Raw genomic sequence first — 23,367 nt, forward strand, 5'->3', positions numbered from 1 at the left:
GCAATGACTGTAGTCTCATACCATATTACAGCAGGTTCCCCCTTATCCACAGTTTCATGTTTCATGATTTCAGTAATCCTGTCAACCGCAGCCCAGAAACAGACAGTCCTCCTGAGGAATCGTCAGAAGGTCAACAGTAGTCTAAAGTTATATCATAATGTTTACATCATTCACCTCACTTCATCGCATCACGAAGGCATTTTATCATCTTAGTTCATCATAAGAAGGGTGAGCACAATATATTAAGATATTTTGACACAGACTACATTCACATAATTTTTATTACAGTTTATTGTAAATAATTGTTCTATTTTATTACTAATTACTGTTGTGACTCTCTTACTGTGACTAATTTATAAATTAAGCTTTATCGCAGGTATGTATGTGTAGGAAAAAACATGACACATACAGGTTTTGGTACTATCTGTGGTTTGAGGCATCCACTGGGGGTCTTGGAACATATTCCCCATGGACAGAGAGTGACTGCTGTGTTCTGAATAATGATAAGTGCATTTACCTTTAAAATACAAAAAAGAATATAAATTTTATTTATTTGGTCAGTATATGTTAATACACACATATATAATTTATAATCATACAGTTTTTGTTGTATTTGCAAAGATTAAGCCATATTATTGTATTATTATACAACTTAATTTTTAAAATTTAATGTCTTAGAAATCATTCCATTTAACTATGAATAGATATACTTCATTCTTTTCAATGAATGGAGATTACCTATTTTTTATATATATATAAAAATATATATTTTATACATATATATATATATACAATAATTTATTTTACCAAATTCCTATTAAAGGACACTTAAGTTGCTCCCAGTTTTCTGATAGTAAAACCAGTGCTTAATATTTCTTGCACCTCTCTTGGCCTACTGCATGGGTAGAACTGTTGGACAAATTTCTACAAATTCCAGAAACAGAACTGCTAAATAAAAAGGCATATAATTCTTCATTTTTATAGTAATTACAAGTGAAACTTTTATCTATACCATCTTATGTTTCTTATTACAAATAATGCCTGTTTACTATAAAAATTTTTAATATAAAACAATAAAGTCAAAAAAAAATAAAATAAAATAAAACAATAAAGTCATATATAATTGCATCAACCCATAGTAATCACTAACATTTGATATTAGATTTCCTCTTAAAAAACATGAACCTAACATCAAAAGGGGTAGTACAATGTACATGTAAAATAATTTTAAAAAATGAAATAATTAGGGATAAATCTGAAGAAAACAAAAGATATGCAACACCTGTATCCTAAAAACTGGGTTAAACAGATTTCTTAGAAACAAAACCAAAAATATGATCCATAAAAGCAAAAAATTAAGTTGGACTTTTAACAAAATTATGACTTAGGTTCTCTTCTTATTGAGAGAATAAAAGGACAACTGGGGTGCCTGGATGGTGTAGTCAGTTAATCATCCAATTCTTGGTTTCAGCTCAGGTCCTCATCTCAGGGTTGTGGGATCGAGCCCCATATCTGGCTCCACACTAAGCATGGAGTCTGCTTGGGATTCTCTTCCTCTGCCCCACCAACTCTCACTCTAAAATAAATAAATAAATCTTTCCTTTTTTAGTTTTAAGACTTTACCTATTTATTCATGAGAGACGCACAGAGAGAGACAGAGACACAGGCAGAGGAAGAAGTAGGCTCCATGCAGGAAGGCCGATGTGGGACTTGATCCCGGGACTCCAGGATCATGCCCTGAGCCAAAGGCAGACGCTCAACCGCTGAGCCACCCAGGCATCCCAAAATAAATCTTTTAAAAGAGAGAATAAAAGGACAACTTATAGACTGGGAAAAATATTGCAATTTACATTAAACAAATAAATAATTTACATTAAATAAGTAAGCAAAGCAGGAATACAAAGCTGTAACAAGTATTCCTGAGGACACAATTTTTGCAGTCAATAAAGGGAAATTACCATGTAGGTACCATACATAGCAGTTTAAATAGGTAAAGTTACCAACAGGAATACAGAATTAAAACAGCTTGGAAAGATTGAAAAGAACATAAATTACATAGATAAGTCTTAAAGTTACTAAAGTCTGGCAAAAAAAAGAGAGGAGAAAGAATGCTTCTGTGCGCATCTGAGTTGCCATAGGAAACCTAATATACATAAGAAAACATATAGATGGTCTTTGGTCAGGAAATAGAATGCCAATCTTCTCTAATAAAAATTAAAAGCAGAAACTATAAATGTTTTCTCATTATGGTGCTACCACCCAACAGTGTTACTGTTTTAGTATTTACCAGACTACTCATCATCATGACTTCTCATCTTCTGCGGCAGAGAATGTAACCTTACAAGAGGCTAGGCCTCTTCTGAACCTGTATGGAACCTCAGAGAAATGGCAGGGTCTAGAAGTAGCAGAAGACGTCCCCCAGCGGGGCTGTGTATGCTGAGAAGAACAAAGCCACAGACAGGCTGACAGTGACTAGGTGCATTGTGTGAACAAAAGTGAACAAAGGGTCTAAGAATATAAAAGTGGAAGGAGTACAGGTGACAGAAAACATTCTTCTCACCTCTTCCCCAGGCCCCAACAACCCTGTGGCCTGTCTGTGCTGTCTCATTTATCCTGTAAATGTTTTCCTTAGTGCCTCAATAAACTTTTTACTTCAGTGGACAGAGCACACTTTAGCTGAGTAAGTGTGTGGTGGTCACTAGAGGAGGCCTGGAACAAGGACTAGGATTTTGGAGTGTGAGTGAGGGGAGGACACTGTCTTTCTGATAGCTGATCAGAAAGCCAATGTCATACCCAGCAAATAGACCAAGAGGACTAGAGATCTGTGTTGATGGCCAGAAACTGTCAGGGGGCTACCATAGTCTCAGGGCCTGTCCCAAAGATGGAATCTCTCTTTTTTTAAAAAAAGATTTTATTTATTTATTCATGAGACAGAGAGAGAGAGGCAAAGACACAGGCAAAGGGAGAAGCAGGCTCCACGCAGGGAGCCTGATGTGGGACTTGATCCCGGGTCTCCAGGATCACACCCTGGGCCCAAGGCAGGCACCAAACCACTGAGCCACCCAGGGATCTCAGATGGAATCTCTTTTAGAGATTTACAGGACCCAGGACACAGGGCATCAACTTTATCAACAGGGAGCATGAACAGGTCAATTAGCCAGTTAAACAGCTTTCAGGGATTCATTTTCACTTAAATTTCAATAAATTAGAATTAAGCAATAAATATTTAACTTGTATTCTTACACCCCCTAAATAACTTAACCTAGTTATTAACATTAACATTAACCTATGTTCTAACCTGGAATTTGCTTCCGGTTTCATCAGGGTGAGAACCTATTACTGGAGGAGTAAATAATTCATGTCTGTGGGTCCTCTATAAAAAAAAAAAAGAAAGAGTCACATGAATTACTGAATCAGACATCTTAAACTAAAATTCATTACAATAAAATTTAAAAATTCATTGAAGTACTCTGACAAAACACCTTTAAACTAATGTTACTATTGCCTATTCTCAACAAATTTGAAAGCCGACATATCTTAATATACAAATATATAAATTCTAGGCAAAAATGTAATTCTGAAAATAAAAAAAATATTTAAAAGAATTTTTTTAAAGAGAAAACTCTTGTGTAGCTGACAGCAGTGCAGTCTCGGTTGAGGATATGAAGACTACAAACCAAGTATCATCCTCAGAGCACAGGGGTTTATGAGAGACAAAAGTCAAAGGCCACCATACAACAAAGCACCCCAGAGATAAGGGGGTATTTAATGAGATCCTAAACACAATAAATAAGACTTTGCTAGTAAGAAACCAAAAGAGACTGAGACAAGACTTTTCAGGGAGAGGGAGAGATGTGTCACAAGAGAGTTATGAGAGTAAGAGTATTTGGGAAGTGATGGGAAGTTTAGTATAGTTGGCTCATGAGGTGTACAAAGCAGAATGTTATACAAAGTAAGAGATTAGCTGGAGCCTCTGTTTGGGGAACCATCTCCCTCGTCTCACTGTGGTCTATAGTTTAGGCAGGGCTGTTGTCCTTTCCCCCTTCTATAGAAGACCACTAAGGCTAAGTGAATCAAAGTATTCCACCCTTAACCAGTGAATGGTTCAGGGTTGAGCAAGTGCCCCAAGCTAAGAGCTGCTAAGAGGCTGTTGCTAGGAGCACTGGAAGAGTGGAATTCTCTTTCCAGGTGCTGTTGAGGCTACAGGGGCCTCTGTCATCTCATAAAGAGAACTTGTTTGAGAGTAAAATCAATTTTTAAAAATTGCTAGGAGATGGAAAGAGGAAGAAGCCTCATGACTTGTGATATCCTGGAACCAGCCATGCTTGAAACTGGTGGACTCCTAGACCTTTCCACAAACCAATAAATGTCTCTGTTTTAGTCAGTCTGAATTTCTGTAATCTCCAGTAAAAGAGCCCTGACAATATAGACTTTGTATGCCAAGCCAGGAAATTTATCTTCCAGGCAATGGAAAGCAGATATTGAAGTAGAATAATAATAAAATCAGATCTGCTTTCAGGGAGATAACTGCAATAAAAATGTGAATGGACTAAAATTCAACCCTTTTATTTCACAGAGAAGAATAAATGAGGCAAAAAAAAATTTTAAATGAGGCTCAGAAGGGTTAAGTGACACACCCAAAATAATATAATAGACTTTAAAATGTAATTTATTTTTAAGGGGCACCTGGGTGGCTCAGTCCATCAAGCACGTGTGACTCTTGATTTCAGCTCAGAGTTGTGAGATCAAGCCCTAAGTCAGGCTCTGCCTTCAGCACAGAGTCTACTTGTCTCCCTCCTCCTGCTCCTCCCTCCATGTTCTCTCTCTCTCTCTCAAATAAACAGATTTTTTTAAAAGATTTTTATTTATTTATTAATGAGAGACACAGAGAGAGAGAGAGGCAGAGACACAGGCAAAGAGAGAAGCAGGCTCCATGCAGGGAGCCCAACGTGGGACTCGATCCTGGGTCTCCGTGATCACACCCTGGGCTGAAGGCGGCGCTAAACCACTGAGCCACCAGGGCTGCCCAAACATTTCCTTTTTGTTAACATATTATTCTACTGTCCTCCTCACTCAGACTCAAAACCATAATCATCCATTAGTCTTCATGCTCTCCCATCTCCTTCATATCCACTCAGTCACCATGAATGGTGGCTCCCACTGCTCCAGTGTGGTCCCATCTATAACCCTTGCCACTTCCTTCTCCCTCAGCTGTCACTTCTGTCAGGACTAACACTAGAATCCCCTAAGTGTTCTCTCACATTCATAACTCTTCCCCAAATCTGCTGGTAGAGAAGTGCTCACAAAATCCAGCTGTGATTGAAGCTCCCTGGTATTCTAAGGCTCCTTATACCAAGAAACTAGAATCCCAACTACCAAGAATATCATCCAAGGCTCCCATGATCTGGCTCCCACTTGCCTTTCCAAACCCATCCCTTGCCATTCCTTCTCATGAGCCTTCCTCTACACACAAAATGAACCAACTGCTCATCTTTTCCTCCAGAGTTCATTCTTTCCCTTGGCTGTGTCTTTGTTCAACACTGTTACCACCACCTTTTCCCCATTTCCACAAGATCAAATCAAGCAAGGCCCATCTCAAGGCTTTCCCAATTTTCCCAATGAATACATTCTGTTTGTATCTCTTTTACAGCACATATAAAATTCTACTTTATATTTTGTTTGTGCAAATGTCCTTAACTTCAAAGATTGAAAGCTGCCAGAAGCCAGTTTAGTATAGTAGACAAAGGCTGGGCTCAAGTCAGACACACTGGATTCAAACCCTGTGTACATTTACAGTATGTGATCTTTGGTCAAGTTCCTAAACTTATATAGGTCTCAGTTCCTCATCTGTAAAATGAGGATAGTAGTGGAGCATCTGGGTGGCTCAGTCAGTTAAGCATCTACCTTCAGCTCAGGTTATGATCTCAGGGTCCTGGAATCAAGCCCTGCTTCTTCCTCTCCCTCTATCCACCAACCCCAGTTTGTGCTTGCTCTTGCTCTCTCTCAAATAAATAAATTTAAAAAAAAAAATGATGGAAAAAGTGAGGATAATAGCATTTATACATACACTGATATTGTAATGATTAAATGAGGTAATGTCCATACACGCTAAACAGAGTACTCAGTATACTCAAAGCAGGCAATAAATGTTAGCTGCTATTTTTATCATTACAATTGTTTTCATTTCTGTTTCCCTCCATATGGTCTCAAACATAGACAGCCCAATGAGAGTCTACTGAATGACAAAAACTGGACTAGAAAATCCCATTCTTTAATTAACCCTGAGTCTCATCTAAGTTTAAACAGTCTCATTCCCTTCTCCCTGCTCAGCTTACCTGGTGTAAAATGGTATATCGTTCAAGAAACAGCTCTGCTTTATCCCTTGCTGTTCCAAATAAATTTGGTGCAGGGTGGTTGGTCATTAATAGACTAAAAAAAAAAAAAAAAAAAAAAAGGAATGCCTATTTATAACTATCTCAATACATAAAGGTAGGCCAAAAATGAATCATGGCTATATGCCTTCTGAAAGAAATGTACATATGAAATTAGCTTAAAATCAATAGATGGTATACTTACGGAAGAAATTTTTTTCTTTCTGAACTGTACACAAAGCGTGGAATATCAAATGCTCCTATGATATTGAAAATATGTTCTCTGAAAAACAGCCCACAAAACACAGACCTGATTTACTGAAACATAAGAATTTTAGGTGAGCACAAAAATTTGTATTATAATCTTATGGTATATAAATGTACTTTCCACGGGTCGTATACATAATTTCTTAGAGTGTCTTAATCTGGGGGTAAAATATTCCTCTCAGAGACAAGAAAGCATTGCCAGTACTGTCAAACAAAAATCATCATCATCATCATCAAGTTAACTTCTAATTAAGGATGTCATCTGTTGAAAAAGAACATATATGTATAAAAAATTATATCCTGAAAGAAATCTCTCCCCATGGGTACTACTTTTATGAGCTGTAATATTATTAAAGAATATGATTCATTTCCAACAATTTTTTAATCCAAAATATTATACGAAAGTGTCCCAGGAACCAGGTATAAAATAGAAAAAGAACTCCCAAAATACTGGCCATATTCTTGATACTTACAGTGTTAGAGGAAGAAATTCAACAAAATAACTTACTTTTAAACACTATTAATAACATATTCATGTTTGAATGAAGTTTTTTAAAAATTTACAGCACTACTGCATAAATATTGCAAGCTAGAAAATCTTCTCTAAAATTTTATCTGTTTATCTCCCAAATTGAATATGGTAAAAATGTTCTTGCTACCCTTGTGGTAGCACCTATTATAGAGTAGCAGAGAACCAGTAGATTTGAAGAAAACCTGGATTCCAAGTACGGTTCCACCATTTTCTAGTGGATCAATCTTGACAGGTTATTGGACTTGTCATGCCACTTCTTCATCTATAAAAATGAAAGCCTCTCTTATGCCATAATATAATAATTTTCTGACAATTGAAGTTGCAAAGACTGTTTACCATTCAGTCTCCCTGGACCTCTGCATTGGCTAACTGTGGCATAGAAAGAAATAGTTAACATTAATCCCTACTTTATGATTATTATCCTTACACTTCCATACAATCATTTTGAATTTCTATTGATGGCTTTAGGGATATGTCATTGTACCCTAGTATCTTAAATAGTGTGTTTGCAAAGTTAAAATTAAAATTTTCTTCAATTTTCCTATTTACTCAGCAGCTATCATATGGCAATGACCCCTATCAGTGATCCCCATTGCCCCCAAAGAGGAAAAAAACTACTAAAGTTAATACTTTCTGTCCATTTTCCTTGTTGTCTTCCTCCCAGTTAAACTTTGTGACTTTTGGGACGCCTGAGTGGCTCAGTGGTTGAGCGTCTGCCTTCAGCTCAGGGCCTGATCCTGGAATCTGAGATCAAGTCCCACATCAGGTTCCCTGCAGGGAGCCTGCTTCTCCCTCTGCCTGTGTCTCTACCTCTCTCTCACTCTGTGTCTCTCATGAATAAATAAATAAATCTTTAAAAAAATATAAAAATAAAAATAAAATAAACTTTGTGAATTTGGAAAGAAGTATCATATTCAAAAGAGGAAAGGAAAGAGGGACACTTGGAAATAAAACCCAGAAAAATTATTGCCATATAAATTTCTAAGTTCCCATAGTTTAAGTTAGTGGAAAGAATCATAAAGGTTCTACCCTCTTTGCCATTCACCATGTGACTCAAAGTAAGTACTGAACTTCTATGGACACCACACTTTCCTAAGAGCAAAAGCAAAATATATTTCTGAATATTCAATTCAATTTATTGGCAGCATACAAAATATAAAGTCATATCCAGTGGGTAGTGGCAGAAGGTAGTAATGGTATAAACAACACTGTAATCTCAAATCCCCAGGAAAAAATAGTAAAGATGAGCCACTGAATAATGAGGTTTATAATGTATTAATATTATATAATAAGAAACACTAAAAAATAACCACTGTAAAAATACTGACCATTAAATATTTCCCCAAGAAAATCACTTAAAATAAGCACTTAATAGGGACGCCTAGGTGTCTCAGTGGGTGAGTGTCTGCCTTTGGTTCAGGTCGTGATCCTGGGATCCTGGGATGGAGTCCTACATCAGACTCCCCACATGGAGCCTGCTTCTCCCTCTGCCTATGTCTCTGCCTCTCTCTGTGTGTCAAGGAAGGAAGGAAGGGAGGGAGGGAGGGAGGAAGGAAGGAAAGAAAGGAAGGAAAGAAAAGAAAGAGAAGAAAAGAGAAGAGAAGAGAAGAAAAAAGAAAAGAGAAAAGAAAAGAAAGAAGGAAGGAAAAAACTTAATGTCTCCAACAGAGGAGAAAAATTCATTTTATCCACATACATAGTTTCATCTACCAACTGACTGCATTCCTGGACTGCCGCTTCCACTACAGATCGTTCGATCATGTTTGATGACACTGAAAAGAGAATTTCAAAGTTCAATTTTAGAAACAGGCATAAAAATCACTTATTTCCACAGATAGCTTTTTTCCTAAAAATAATCTGTAAATACTAACTCTGAGATTCTCATTATATAGTTTTTAGGACCAAAAAAGGGTTGGGCCAGAACAATAACAAAAGCCATATCTCAAAAACCTTAATCTTCTACACTCAAATACTCTTGTAATATCTTAATACACAGCCAAATGGCTTACATTTCTAAATATTGTTTAATAATATAAATTCAGTTATATAAACGCTTCTGTAAACTCCTAGGTTTAAGAAGCTTACATTAGTATAACTTTCTATCATAAATGCTATGTTTCCATAGGCATGATAGTAACAGATATAACAGCTACCACTTCTTAAGCCCTTAGTAAATGTGTGACACTATGCTCAATACTTCACAAGCATTATTCCATTAGATTAGATGTCCTTACAGATAGATTGTTATTCATATGATAATATCTTAAGGGTGCAACTTTGAGAGACTGAATAAATTGCCCCCAAGAAAACAGCTGCAAAGTATAAATGGCAACACAAACCCAAGCCTGATTCCAGAGTGGGCACCCTTGAATACTTTATGTTCTCAGGCAGAACACCATGTGCCATCTTAAATGAATATATACTACTTTTCCACAATTCATGATTTTCCAAATTTTCAACTATAAAGCAATTTTTAAAAGCAAAGGTATATTTAAAATTCTGCCTTTAGAATAAAAAATGAAACGTAATGGTAATTTCTCCTGTATCATAGAACATGTTTCCTACATAATTGAAGAAACTAGCATCGATACAACACCTGAGAGCAAGCCACACCTGCTTCTATCTTTCAGTGTTCTAGAAACACTGGCCATCTGTACTTAGAAGAACTAGAAGAAGAACATTTCTCTTTTGTGGCCCATGTTTGCAGTAAAAGTTTAAATATTTAACCAAAAGATCCCCTCAAGAAAGGCTGGAGCCAGAAGGGAGAATTGGCCCTGCTCATTTACTCATTTCCCCCACCCCCCAAACTTTCAGGAGTACAGAACCCAAGTAAGACAAAGTAGTAGGCATGCTGAGAGACAAAAGTGACCATAAGGAACAGATGAAAATCAGAAGTCAAGTGCAGGATAGGTGGCAATGAGAGCTCCATGAGGGGGAAAAACTTTAAGAGTCTCTGGAGAACATCCCAAAGTTCTAACAGAAGCAGAGATTACCCGTTGGGAAGAAGTGCAACCATTAGTATGTCTCATAACGCTGGAATATCTCAATATGGAACTTCCACTTAAATCTATAAATCTAACTGAGGATGTAGAACAGGTTTTTTTTGTTTTTCTTTCTGAGGATGTAGAACAGTTTAAGAGCTATCAGAAAATGTTACTTACAGGGTTGCTTTTCAACTGCATCGATGATTTTTTCCAGTGCATCCTCAAGCTCTACTTCACTGATAGACTCAAGAGCTTCTGTCAGGTACTTAATGGCTTCACTGGGATGGAAAGAATAGGTGAGGCAGGTCATCGGTAACTGAGGCTCAAAGTTTAATGCCCCAAACTGGCACTCATCAATTTGGCATTAAAATTAGGATCTATTCCCTCTTCACTGTAAGCAGTGCTCACCCCTCCTGCCCTTTCTGAACAAATTCTTCTTTCTATTCTCTGCCAACATAAGCATTCTTAAAGCCCCCCAAATCACATCTTTCTTTTAGGAAGCCTTCCTTGACCAGCCCTACCTGCTGCAACCTTCTCTTCCTTCTGGATTATTAAAATGCCTATACACCTCAGATCTGATACATCACAATAGCCTTTTACCATTTATCACCTTACATTTAAGTCATGACTTCATCTGCTTCAATGTGCTGAAGATAATGAATATTTAAGTATATATTTATTGATTTGACAATGCATTTGCTTAAAGTAAACTTTAGTAATTTCATTGTTTTCAATTTTAAAATCAGAAAATTAGACTAGGAAAAATTATGACATATGGATATAGTCACAGAAGCAACACTCACTGAAACCACAAGAATCCCCCTGCTCCAAAAGAACTCAATAAAGCTGAACTTAAAAAAAAAAAAAAAAAAAAAATCTGGCCACATGCAGAAGAATGAAACCAGACCATTTCCTCACACCTTACACAAAAATAGACTCAAAATGGATGAAAGACCTAAATGTGAGACAAGAATCCATCATAATCCTAGAGGAGAGCACAGGCTGCAACCTCTTTGATCTTGGTTGCAGCAATTTCTTGCTAGACACATCTCCAAAGGCAAGGGAAACAAAGGCAAAAATGAACTATTAAGACTTCATCAAGATAAAAAGCTTTTGCACAGCAAAGGAAACAGTCAACAAAACCAAAAGGCAACCTACAGAATAGGACAAGATATTTGCAAATGACACATCAGCTAAAGGGGTAATATTCAAAATCTATACAGAACTTATCAAACTCAACACCTAAAGAACAAACAATCCAATCGAGAAATGGGCAGAAGACACGAACAGACATTTCTCCAAAGAAGACATACAAATGGCCAACAGACACATGAAAAAATGCTCAACATCATTCAGCATTAGGGAAATACAAATCAAAATCACAATGAGATACCACCTCACACCAGTCAGAATGACTAAAATTAACAAGTCAGTAAATGACAGATGATGGAGAGGATGCAGGGAAAGGTACACTCTTTCACACTGTTGCTGGGAATGCAAGCTGTTGCAGCCACTCTGGAAAACAGTATGGAGTTTCCTTAGAAAGTTGAAAATAGAACTACCCTATGACCCAGCAATTGCACTACTGGGTATTTACCCCAAAGATACAAATCTAGTGATCCGAAGGGAAATCAGCACCCCAATGTTTATAGCAGCAATGTCCACAATAGCCAACTATGGAAAAGAGCCCAGATGACCATCAACAGATGAATGAATAAAGATGTGGTATGTACATACAATGGGCTACTACTCAGCCAACAAAAAAAAAGAAAAAAGAAATCTTGCCATTTACAATGACATGGATGGAACTAGAGAATATTATGCTAAGTGAAAGAAGCCAATCAGAGAAAGATAATTATCATAATCTCACTCATATGTGAAATTTAGGAAACAAAAGAGGACCATAGGGGAAGAGAGGAAAAAAAAAAAAAAAAAAAAAGACGAAATCAGAGAGGGAGACAAACCAGAAGAGACTCTTAATCATAGGAAACAAACTGAGGGTAGGGGTAGGGGAGGGGATGGAGGGTGGGGTAACTGAGTGACAAAAAATAAGGGGAGGGGATGGTGGGACAGGGTAACTGGGTGACGGGGAAGGGATGGGGGGATAGGGTAACTGGGTGATGGGGAGGGGATGGGGGGACGGGGACCGAGTGATGAAAATTAAGGAGGCCATGTGATGTCATGAACACTGGATGTTATAAAAGACTGATGAGTCACTGACCTCCACCTCTGAAACCAGTAACACATTATATGTTAATAATTGAATTTAAATAAAATTTAAAAAACAAAAAATAAATTTTAAAAAATCCACACGAATTGCTGATTTAGATACCAATAGGGCTCAGAATGAACACTGTCTAAATAATTAGCTAATTGCATGCCATTCTGTTTGTAGCACACAACTTCACACTTCACATCAATGTTATTGTTATAGTCATCACACTAATTGTTCTTAACTTAGGTTGCTTATTGATTGTTCCATGTGTAGGTATTACATCTCTCCAATTTATTATGAATGATGCACCTTGAAAACTGGAATCATGCCATCCTCTGCAGAGTGCCAAGCATTCTGAAGGTGGTCCATAGATATATGATGATTAAGTCTCTAAAATCACACACATTTTAAATGAGTAAATGGTGGGACAGCTCTTAGGACAGATCAAAGCCTATAGACTTATATAGGATCTGCCCCTGCCAAATCTCATAAAGCTTCTTGAGGGCTCTCCTGCCTCAGGGCCTTTATACGGTCATTTCTCCCCATTCTTTTCTTCACCTACAAAAGTCCTGTTCATCCTTGAACAGTAAGCTCAAACCACTTTTTTTAATGAAACCCTCCTTTAACTCCAAAGTAGTCACCTTGTTATACATTATCAGAGCGCCTCTATCCTGAGATCCTTTTCACAAGTGAAACTAAATAACTGTGAACTACTTAATACCAAGGTAGACAGACTTCTAAAAAAACCCCTAGTAATCCATGCTTCCTGGTATTCACATCCTGGCTACATCCATGTGTAGCCCTTCCCCTTGGTTATGGGGTGGACCTAGTAACTTGCTTCTAACAATGGACTATAATTAAAAAAAAAAAAAAAAAAAAAAAAGTAATGGATCATTTTACTGTACTGTAATTTGAAAAGTAAAATTTTTAAAACAATGAGATGTCATTTCCTTGATTAGGTTACAAAAGATTGTGACTTGGGTCTTGCTAATTCTCTCTTTTGCTGGCTTTGATGAAGGAAGCTGCCATGTTGGAGAGGACCACATGGTAAGGAACTGAGGGTGGCCTCCAGCCAACAGCCAGCAAGGCCTCAGGCCTCGAGTCCAAGTGTCCCAGAAAAACTGAATCCTGCCAACCACTGAATGAAGTTGGAAGCAAATCCTGCCCAACTGACATGTGAGATAACCCCATCCTGACTGCAGCTTTATAAGAGACCCTGAAGCTGAGAACCCAGGTAAGCCTACCTGAATTCCTGATCCACAAAAAACATGATAGTAAACGTGTGCTGTTTTAAACCTCTAAGATTTGGAGTAATCTGTTACACAGTAATAAATAACTAATACACTATCTGTTCCCCAATCTCCAGTGTCTTCCTTTCTCTTGTACTCCTTGCCCCTGCACAGTGATCTTAGAATAGATCAAAGCCTGTAAAGCTATACATGATATGGCCCAGATCCTGTTAAGACAGGATCTCAGTGTATTTCTGACTAAATTAATTAATGAATGACAGTTGAATACTAGGTCAAATTCTAGGGGAAAAGAAAGAAAAGTTAATTGATCATCTGCTCATATTTTCAAAATGTCAGGGATCAGTGGAACAAAATTCATTATTTTCTCCCAGGGCATATCCACTCTTGCCCTTGTTCACCACTAAGCCAAAAGCAAAGTTAAAGCACTCATAAAAATCATTATTTCAAAAATAAACAAAAACTCTCCGCACTGAGCAAGAGCAATTACAACCTAGTACCAAAAAAAAAAAAAAAAAGTATATTCCATATTTAAATATGTACCAAAACACTATTGTATTCTAAAAAACAAAACAGATTTAGAGAGAAAAATCTTAGAAAAGTGCTTTCTGTAAGTACAAGAAAATACGATTATGGCCAGGAAACCTATTAGAGAAGTTCTAAAAGGAATGTTTAAGGAGGGAAGTGGAGGGAGACCTAGGAGGTCTAGGAATGTGCTTCAAACTTACCCACTTTTTAACTCTATAGGAATTCTCACTCAGGAATAACACCTGATCCAAATCTGAAAAAGGGGAGGGCTCACAATTTTCACAAAATAAGGTGACAACTACTGACACGCCTCTGGGCTTTCCCAGGTCGCCCACCTGATGACTCACTAACCACGTGAAGTTGCGCTTATTCCCATTCTGCTAAGGCAGAGGCTTGGGGGCAGGGGGAGCTGAGAGCTGCCCAAGTCACAGCGCCCGTAAGCCGCTGCTGCGACACAGGTCGCCGCTTCTCCGGCTCAACGTGGCACACGCAGGAGGAGAGCCATACAGCACCCGAGAGAAACGTTTCGACTCCGCGCGAAGGTCGCGGAAACCTGAGAAGATACCGCAGCCTTTAGACCCTACAGACCCTACCAGATCTGTTTCGTTTCTTAAAGCTTTTTAAGGGTCTCGAACTTAAGGCCGAGCCACCCATGGGCGCGCGGCGCGCACGGCTGCCTGGCGCGGTCGCCTGGCCCCGGCTCTCCCGCTCCGTAAACTACCCCGCGGAGACTCACCCGCGGAGAAGCAAGCCGCGCAGCTTGAAGGCAGAGACCATCCGGCTTCGCAGCCGCTCCGGCGCCATGTTCGCGTTTTGGCGCCACGGCCGCGGCCCCGCCCCTTCCGGGACTTGCCCCGCCCCTGCCCCGCCCCTCCGTCCCGGATCGCCCCGCCCCCTAACCCCGACCGGGCTGGTGACCCTGAGGCCGGGTGCCTGGCGGTCTGTACCCTGCAATCCTGTAGGCTAAAGGAGGAAACGATACCGCACTCTTGTTGCCCGAAGACTGAAAGGCGAAAGCGTCTTTTCCTGGCCTGTGGTTGGGAATGTGCTTGTCTATCCAACGCATCACTGACCTACCGTCACATCGCTGTCATCTTCAGGGACTCCCGTCCCGGCTCATCCCGAGCCCGGGGCCCCTATGTACTCCTGTTCTCTACTTCACACAGGCTCTGGAAATATTGTGGCGCCACAGGGTTTCCCTGACATTCCCTCGAAGTTGCTACAAATCCCTACCATTCCCACCCACCCTGCTTTGTATTTAAAGCTTCCTTTGTTCCGTGTGATGTCATAAGTGCTTGAAATGTATGAACTCTTGTGCTGCTTATAAAACCGAATGAGTTGTGTGCTATTTTTTCAACACCCTCATTTTACAGATGAGAAAACAGATGCAAAGACAGTAGATGTTTCCATCAAGATGAAATATTGAGTAAATGATGTGAATTTACTCTAATTCCAGCAAGTGCACTGTTAATCTGCCGCACTTTAAAAACGCTTGCTTCAGTGAATTGAACAAAACCATGGAGTGTTTATAAGTGAACATGCAGCCTTATAAAACATGAGGACGATTTCTAAGTACTTTCAGCTTACATGATTGAGTTTTAAAAAGCATGGTAAAGGAGAGGACCTAAGAATACACACATGTATATGTATTTACTTGGGTTTGTATTTTTAAAAACCTGAGTGTGATACTAGACACTGAAAAAACCGCTAACTGTATCCATTTTTTTTTTTTTAAAGTAGGCTCCATGTCCAGCATAGAGCCCAATGCAGGGCTTGCAGAAGGTACTCAGGACCCTGAGATCAAGAGTCAAAGGTTTAACCAGCAGAGCCACCAGGTGCCCAAAAAAATGGCTAACTGTAAAGGACTGGAGAGGATAAGGATGAAACTGAGGCTTTCTTTGTAGTAAAACTTTCTTTTCTTTAACATTTTATTTATTTATTCATGAGAGACACAGAGAGAGAGAGAGAGAGAGAGAGAAAGAGAGAGAGAGAGAGGCAGAGACACAGGGTCCATGCAAGGAGCCCGATGCGGGACTCGACCCCAGGTCTCCAGGATCAGCCCTGGGCCAAAGGCAGCGCTAAACCACTGAGCCACCCGGGCTGCCCTGTAGTAAGACTTTCAACTGTAGGCCTATTTATATGTTTTACATACTCAAGCAAATAGAAAAGAAAAACACAAATGTAAAATTGAAAGCACACTCAAATCAACACACCTACCTGTGCATTAAATTGGAAATATAACATCATAGAGAAAACTGATTATTGAACACGGTTCTCTATATATTTCCAGTGAACTATATTCTTTTTTTTTTTGGTATATTTTTTATTGGAATTCTATTTGCCAGTATATAGTATAACACCCAGTGCTCATCCCGTCAAGTGCCCCCCTCAGTGCCCATTACCCAGTCACCCCATCCCCCACCCACCTCCCCTTCCACTACCCTTTGTTCCTTTCCCAGAGTTAGCAGTCTCTCATGTTCTGTCACCCTCTCTGATTTTTCCCACTCATTTTGTCTTCTTTCCCCTATAATCTCTTTCACTATTTTTTATATTCCCCGTATGAGTGAAACTATATAATGATTGTCTTTCTCCAATTGACTTACTAGTGAAATATAATATGAAGACAAAAATTTTGAAAGGAAAATTTGAACTTATATGTCAGAAAGGTGAGGAAATATGGATCCCTGAGTGTCTCAGCGGTTTAGCGCCTGCCTTCGGCCTGGAGCGTGATCCTGGAGCCCTGAGATTGAGTCCCACATTGGGCTCCCTGCATGGAGCCTGGTTCTCCCTCTGCCTGTGTCTCTGCCTGTCTCTCAGTCTGTGTCTCTCATGAATAAATAAATGTAATCTTTAACACACACACAAAAAAGCTGAGTAAATAAAAATAGACATACAGTCTGATTCTCACTATTTGAAATAGTTATGTTCTATAAAGTCACCACCAACGCTGCATTAGTAATTACTTAGTCATTGCTACTAGAGGAAATGTAGGGTTAGGTTCTTGTGAGCCTCTGATCATAACATTTTCATCAACTAACCAATACATACCTTTGTTTTATGGAGTTTCTATTCCAAGACACCCTTACTATATGTCATTGATTTATTAACATTGAACTCAAGACCAACAGCACTATTATTTATGCCTGAAGGAAGCTTACACATGTATTTTCTTCTTAAGGCACATCAGTCCTCTCATGCCTTGGAACACTAGAAAGAACTTTAGTTCTATGTTTTAAACAACAAAATCACTATCAAAAATCATAAAAATTCAGAAAATGTGGTATTAAATGTACCTTAAAGAAGACACTTATGTATAGTAAGAGAGATGAAGAAAGAAATCAGTGTCACCTTGCTCAACCTCAGCCACAAACGTATGATGGGCAACTAAGATGTTTCACTGTTTTGTGCCTGTCTTCAAATAATTGTGACAGCCCCCAATATGATTTGAGAGTTACAGATAATTTTTATCAAGTAGGTAAAATTACAAACATGGAATGCACAGATAATGATCATTGACTGTATCTACTTAACCACTAGAAGAAACAGGAAACAAATGGTAATCTGTATGGAGTTAAGTGAAGGGAATAGGGTTATAAAATGTTAAAACCATCAGGTAAGAGTTTTAGGAAACAGATATTTGTGCAGTCCCAAAGTATTACCCTCCAGGTTACTAGCTGATAATACAAAGGAGAGAACTTACTTTTACAATGAGTCATTCAGAGGTAACCAAAAATGAGATTTAGCATCACTAAAGCAGGCTAATTTGAAGTTTTGTTACTGTTGTAATGCAATATGACATATACAGTGTCACCTAGGAATTATGCTTGCCAAAAATGTTAAGCTCAATTTAATCAAACCTAGATCTAACTTCTGGCTTAAGGGAACATGGAGGAGAGAAAACTAACTTAAATTACAACATGAGGAAAAAATCAGACAAATCCAGAATGTGGGACAATCTAAAAGCCCAGTGTCAATGCACCTGGATGACTTAATCGGTTAAGTGTCTGCCTTCAGCTCAGGTCATGATCTTAGGGTCCTGGGATTGAGCCCCACATCAGGGTCCTTGCTCAGTGGATAGCCTGCTTCTCCCTCTCTCTGCTGTTCTCTCTCTCTCTCTCTCTCTGTCAATTAAATAAATATATTCTTTAAAAAAAAAAACTGGCCTGTTCTCTTCAAAAAGTTAGTTGCATGGGAGGACAACAGATGGAAGCAACCATCCCGATTGTGGTAGCCAGCCTCTAAGAGAAATAGCCACCAATGATTTTTTATTCCTGGTGTTCATAACTTGTGTACTCCCCTCCTACTTTGAATATTACTGACCTGTATAACCAATAGGATATTGTAGAAAGAACTGGTCATAAAAGACATTGCTATTTCTGTCTTGCTCTCTCCTGGGTCACCAGCTCTTGGCGAAGCCAGCTGCCCTCAAGTAGCTTTATGGAAAGGTCTAGGTGTTATGATATCAAGGTTCCTGGCAACAGCCAGCACCAACTTGCCATCCAAATCTCCTTCACCTGGCTAGCTCATTGAGTCCTAGTATAACTCTGTGCTGATGACTCCAACATCTGTATTTCTAGCTCCTATTTCTCTCTGCTTCAAATCCAAGTCAATACGCCCCCAAATGAACTCACCATAATCCCTCCCAAATCTGTTCCTTCTCTCATGTTCACTACCCTAATTCCTCACCTCTTTACCCATTGACCAGGCCAGTAGGCTAGGCAGCATCCTTGACTCCTCTCTCTCCTTCCTTAGGTTCTACTCTTTTTTTTTTTTTTAAAGTAATCTCTATACATAACATGGGGCTCGAACTCACAACCCTGAGATCAAGAGTTGCATACTCCACTGACGGAGTCAGCCGGGTGCTCTGGATTCTACTTTTTAACTGTTTCTCAAACCTGTCCACTTCTCTCTGTCTTCATGACTAGAGGCATCACTCAGGACACCAGCCTCTCTAACCAGCAGTGCCTGACCTGCCAACTGGTCTCTTTATCTCTAGTCTTCTCTCAGAATAAACTTTCTAAAACATAATTCTTATGTCACTTTCCAACTTGAAACACTTCAAAAGCTCCCTAACGTTAGGATAAAGTGAGCAGGTTGTCTCTTTCCTCCTCTTCTTCCGTTTGCCAGGAACACTTCCCTCTCTTTCCCCCTCCATTTGCCTGAACAACTTCCACTTATTCTTCAGTTCCCAGCTCAAATATTACATTCTCTCAGGAACCTTCCCTCTGACTCTCCCAAATCTGAGTTAGGGGCTTTCCTGTGCAGCAGTAAGGTGCCCTGGACTTTTGCTGTCATCACACTTTCTACATAATAGGATAGTTGTCTATTTGGTGCTCTATAGTGACCACTAGACTTTCAGGCCCAGGAGGACAAGTGGACCATGTCAAAAATATAATATCAATATTACTACCAACAAGAAAATGATACAATAAGGGTGTTTTAAAAATATTTTTATTGAGGTATAATTTACTTTGCACATATTGGAAGAATGCAGTTCAATGAGATTTTTTTTAAGATTCATTATTTGAGAGAGCCTGCCTGTGCATGCACAAGCAGGGGGAGAAGCAGAGGGAGAGGGAGAGAGAATCTTAAGCAGGCTCCACACCCAGCACAGAACCCCAATGCTGGGCTCGATCTCATGGCCCTTAACCAAAATTAAAAGTTGGATGCTTAACTGACTGAGCCACTCAGGTGTCGAGTAGGTAAATCCCTTCTTTTCTTAAGACTGAATAATATTCCATTGTATATATATTTATATATCACATTTTCTTTATCCATTCATCCTTTAAAAATTATTTATTTATTTGAGAAAGAGCAAGAGAGAGTATAAGAGGGAGAGGGAGAAGCAGGCCCCCTGTTGAGCAGAGAGCCTGATGAGGGGCTCGATCCTAGGACCCGATCATTACCTAAGCTGAAGGTGGACACTCAAACGAGTGATCCACTCAGGTGCCCCTCTACTCTTCCATCAATGGACACTTACATTGTTTACATATCTCAGCTATTGTCTAATAATGCTGTAATGAGCATGGGAGTGCAGAGATAGCTCTTTGAGATAGTGATTTCATTTCCTCTTGATATATACCTAGAAGTGATATTGTCGGATCGTAAGATAGTTCTATTTTTAATTTTCTGAAGCACCTCCATACTGTTTTCCATAATGGCTATACCAATGTTCATTCCTAACAACCATGCAGAAAGGTTCCCTTTTCTCCACACTCTCACCAGTACTTATCTTCTGATGTTTTGATAACAGCCACCCTACTAGGTATGAGGTGATGTCTCATTGCAGTTTTGATCTGCATTTCCCTGATGATGATGATGAGCACCTTTCATATACCTGTTCTCCATTTGTGTGTTTTCTTTGGAAAAATATCTATTCAGGTTGTCTGCACATTTTATAATCAAGTTATTTGTTTTTTGTTTGTTTTTGTAATTAACTTGTATGAACTCCTCAGATATTTCACACATTAACCATAAAGGTTATATATTTTGCAAATATTTTCTCCCATTCTGTAGGTTGCCTTTACATTTTATTGTTTCCTTTACTGGGCAAAAGCCTTTTTGTTTGATGTAGTCTTAGTTGTTTATATTTGCCTTTGTTGCCTGTGTTTTGGTGTCATCTCCAAAAAAAATCACTGCCAAGACCAACATCAAAGAGCCCTCCCACACCTTTTTTTCCTAAGTTATACAGTTTGGGGTTTGTGTTTAAGTTTAATCCATTCTGAGTTGATTTTTGTGCATGGTGTAAGGTAAGGGTCCAGTTTCACTCTTTTTCATGTGCTGTTCAGTCTTCCCAATACTGTTTATTGAAGAGAGACACTTTTCCCATTGTATATTCTTGGCTCCTCTGTCATACATTAATTAACCATATATGTATGCATGGGCTTATTTCTAAACTCTATTCTGTTCCACTGATCTATATAACCATTTTTATGCTAATACTATATTGTTTTGACTATTATAGCTTTATAATATAATTCAAAATCAGGAAGATATACTTTTTTATAGTCATCAGATTGGCAAAATTAAAAAGATAATATCAAGGATTAAAAGCAATTGAACTTGTTATCCATTGATGATGGGCATATAGATTGTTACAATTGCTTTGGAAAGCAACTTGGTATTATCCAGTAAAGTTGAAGATGTTCATACCTTATAACCCGACAAGTTCAATTCTAGGAATATTTTGTAGATTGAGGACTAGTTAATTACAGTTTTGAGCCAAATGTGGCCCACCACCTGTTTTTGTACCCCTCAAGAGCTAAGAATTATGGTTGTTGTTTTTTTTTTTTTTTTAAGCGGTTAAAAAAAATCAGAAGAATGTTTTGTGGCACATATAAATTATATGAAGTTCAAATTTCAGTGTCCATAAATAAAGTTTTATTGGAACATTGCCAAGTTTGTTTGTGCATTGTCTTTAGCTATTTTCATGTGACAAAGGCAGCACTGAATAGTCCTAACAGATACTTTGTTGTCCGCAAACCCTAAAATATTTACTAATAACCTTGCTGTTATAGTAACAACTAGGAAGAACCTAGGTGACCTTCAACAGTACAAAGGATAAATATATTCTGAAATGTTCATACAATAAAATGTGACAGCAATTGAAAAAACAGATTTACACCCCTTCGCAAGCAAGTTAATTTCAGGCATATGTTGAGTGAACAAAAGCAAATCTTAGAAGAATATCTACAACATGATTCCATCTTAAAAAGTTCAAAAACGATCTATGTGGTAAAACTATGGAGAAGAGCTGGGGAATAAGAGCCTAGTGATTACTGCTGGGGGATGAGGGGGATGAGGGCAAAAGGCTGAGAAGAAGCAATGGCAAAGGGGTTATCCTCTTTTTTTGAAGGAGTGTGGTGAGTACAGAGGTGCTTGTTTTGTCCTTATTCCTTTTGCTTTATTTTTTTTTAAATATTTTTTTTAATTTTTATTTATTTATGATAGTCACACAGAGAGAAAGAGAGAGAGGCAGAGACACAGGCAGAGGGAGAAGCAGGCTCCATGCACCAGGAGCCCGATGTGGGATTCGATCCCGGGTCTCCAGGATCGCGCCCTGGGCCAAAGGCAGGCGCCAAACCGCTGCGCCACCCAGGGATCCCTCCTTTTGCTTTAAAATATTGTTTGTCCTTCCTTATTATGAAATACAAATCAATAAAAAAAACTGCAACAGCTCTGAAGGGAAAGTTGAGGCTTGCTCATGCCTTTCTGTTGTCTAATATTGATGGCGTTAAGACAAGAAGAAATGCTCTTAGATCTGAGTTGGGGAGTTTGGGATAGGAGTTGGGTAGCCTGAGTTCCTCTGAATGATAGAGAAGAATTTAGCATTCCTTGGGGACAGTCTTGGAGGGATAGAATAATAGAGAAGAGTCAGCAAAAGGTTCTGAGACTGGGGACTAAGGAGAGAAGACCAATGCAAAGGTGACCAAGACTCTCTTCTTGACCAAACTCAAGTCATGCTCTCCTGAGCACTCCTCTCAGCTGGGCCGCAATCACAAATGATTTTATCCCCCATGCCTTCCATGTACACACACTTAGAGACATGAACATTAGCACAGTTTCTAACAGCTCAAGGCCCAACCTCTAGAACAACCCCAGGACCCCTTAGAGTTGCCTTCCTGAGAAAGCTTAATGCTGCCAGGAGAATTTGGTTTGTTCCAGTCCCAGCTCTGGTAGGGAGATAGATCCCGAGCCCCCTCTTACAGCAGTTACTTCAGAAAGTTTGCAATTATAAATACTTTCCCTGCCTTTGAGATGTAAATCTACCACTCCAAGCCGTTTCTCTGAAGATGGGAGAGCTGTCTTTTGAATGTTTATTCAGGGAGATAGGCTCTCAATCCCAGTTCCTGAGTGGGAAGATAAAGGCTCAACTTTGGTAGATGCCTTGCTTTAATTGCACCACCAGCTCTGGTCATAAAGATAGAAGTTTGCTTCTTCTCTGGTTAGGCTCCAATTAACAAGCCCAGATGGCTTAGTCACAAGGATCACCCCCGCCCTTAGCACTCCTCGGTGCCTTCTCTTAGCACATCCCTGCCTTTCAAAAGTCTCCAGCTTTCTGTTTCCATGAAGTTGATTTCAGGTCATACTGGACCCTCTTCCTTATTGCAGTAGTTCACTACTAAAAAAAGAAACAAACAAACAAACTGCCCTCACCTCTTCAACTTGTGTCTGACTTTATATTTTTGACAAAAGCTGCAACAATGGGGTGGCTAATGGAGTC

The 23,367-nt window shown here is 39.0% G+C and overlaps 1 protein-coding gene and 1 long non-coding RNA gene across 11 annotated transcripts in view; one reads left to right on the top strand and one right to left on the bottom strand.

Moving 5' to 3' along the window:
• The window catches only part of POLE2 (DNA polymerase epsilon 2, accessory subunit), a 41,632-nt gene that overhangs the window by 15,846 nt on the left and 2,419 nt on the right, over positions 1 to 23,367 (bottom strand). For 2 of the 10 annotated variants that reach the window (XM_077909192.1, XM_077909191.1), the window contains exons 1-7: positions 14,881 to 14,981; positions 10,332 to 10,432; positions 8,867 to 8,942; positions 6,577 to 6,681; positions 6,336 to 6,429; positions 3,299 to 3,373; positions 410 to 517 (exon numbers count right to left, since the gene is read on the bottom strand). In XM_077909192.1, coding sequence (XP_077765318.1) covers positions 410 to 517; positions 3,299 to 3,373; positions 6,336 to 6,429; positions 6,577 to 6,681; positions 8,867 to 8,942; positions 10,332 to 10,432; positions 14,881 to 14,948 — 627 coding nt within the window. In that variant the 5' untranslated portion in view covers positions 14,949 to 14,981. Of the gene's footprint in view, positions 1 to 409; positions 518 to 3,298; positions 3,374 to 6,335; positions 6,430 to 6,576; positions 6,682 to 8,866; positions 8,943 to 10,331; positions 10,433 to 14,880; positions 14,982 to 15,221; positions 15,335 to 23,367 lie in introns of those variants that run through there. The other 8 variants (XM_077909196.1, XM_077909195.1, XM_077909197.1 and 5 more) reach the window with 7 other exon arrangements.
• LOC144320544 (uncharacterized) lies at positions 78 to 15,469 on the top strand. The gene is made up of 3 exons (XR_013386171.1): positions 78 to 228; positions 13,388 to 13,603; positions 14,471 to 15,469. It is a non-coding gene; the product is annotated as an uncharacterized LOC144320544 (long non-coding RNA).

This window comes from Canis aureus, chromosome 9, assembly GCF_053574225.1.
Source record: "Canis aureus isolate CA01 chromosome 9, VMU_Caureus_v.1.0, whole genome shotgun sequence".
NCBI lineage: Eukaryota > Metazoa > Chordata > Mammalia > Carnivora > Canidae > Canis > Canis aureus.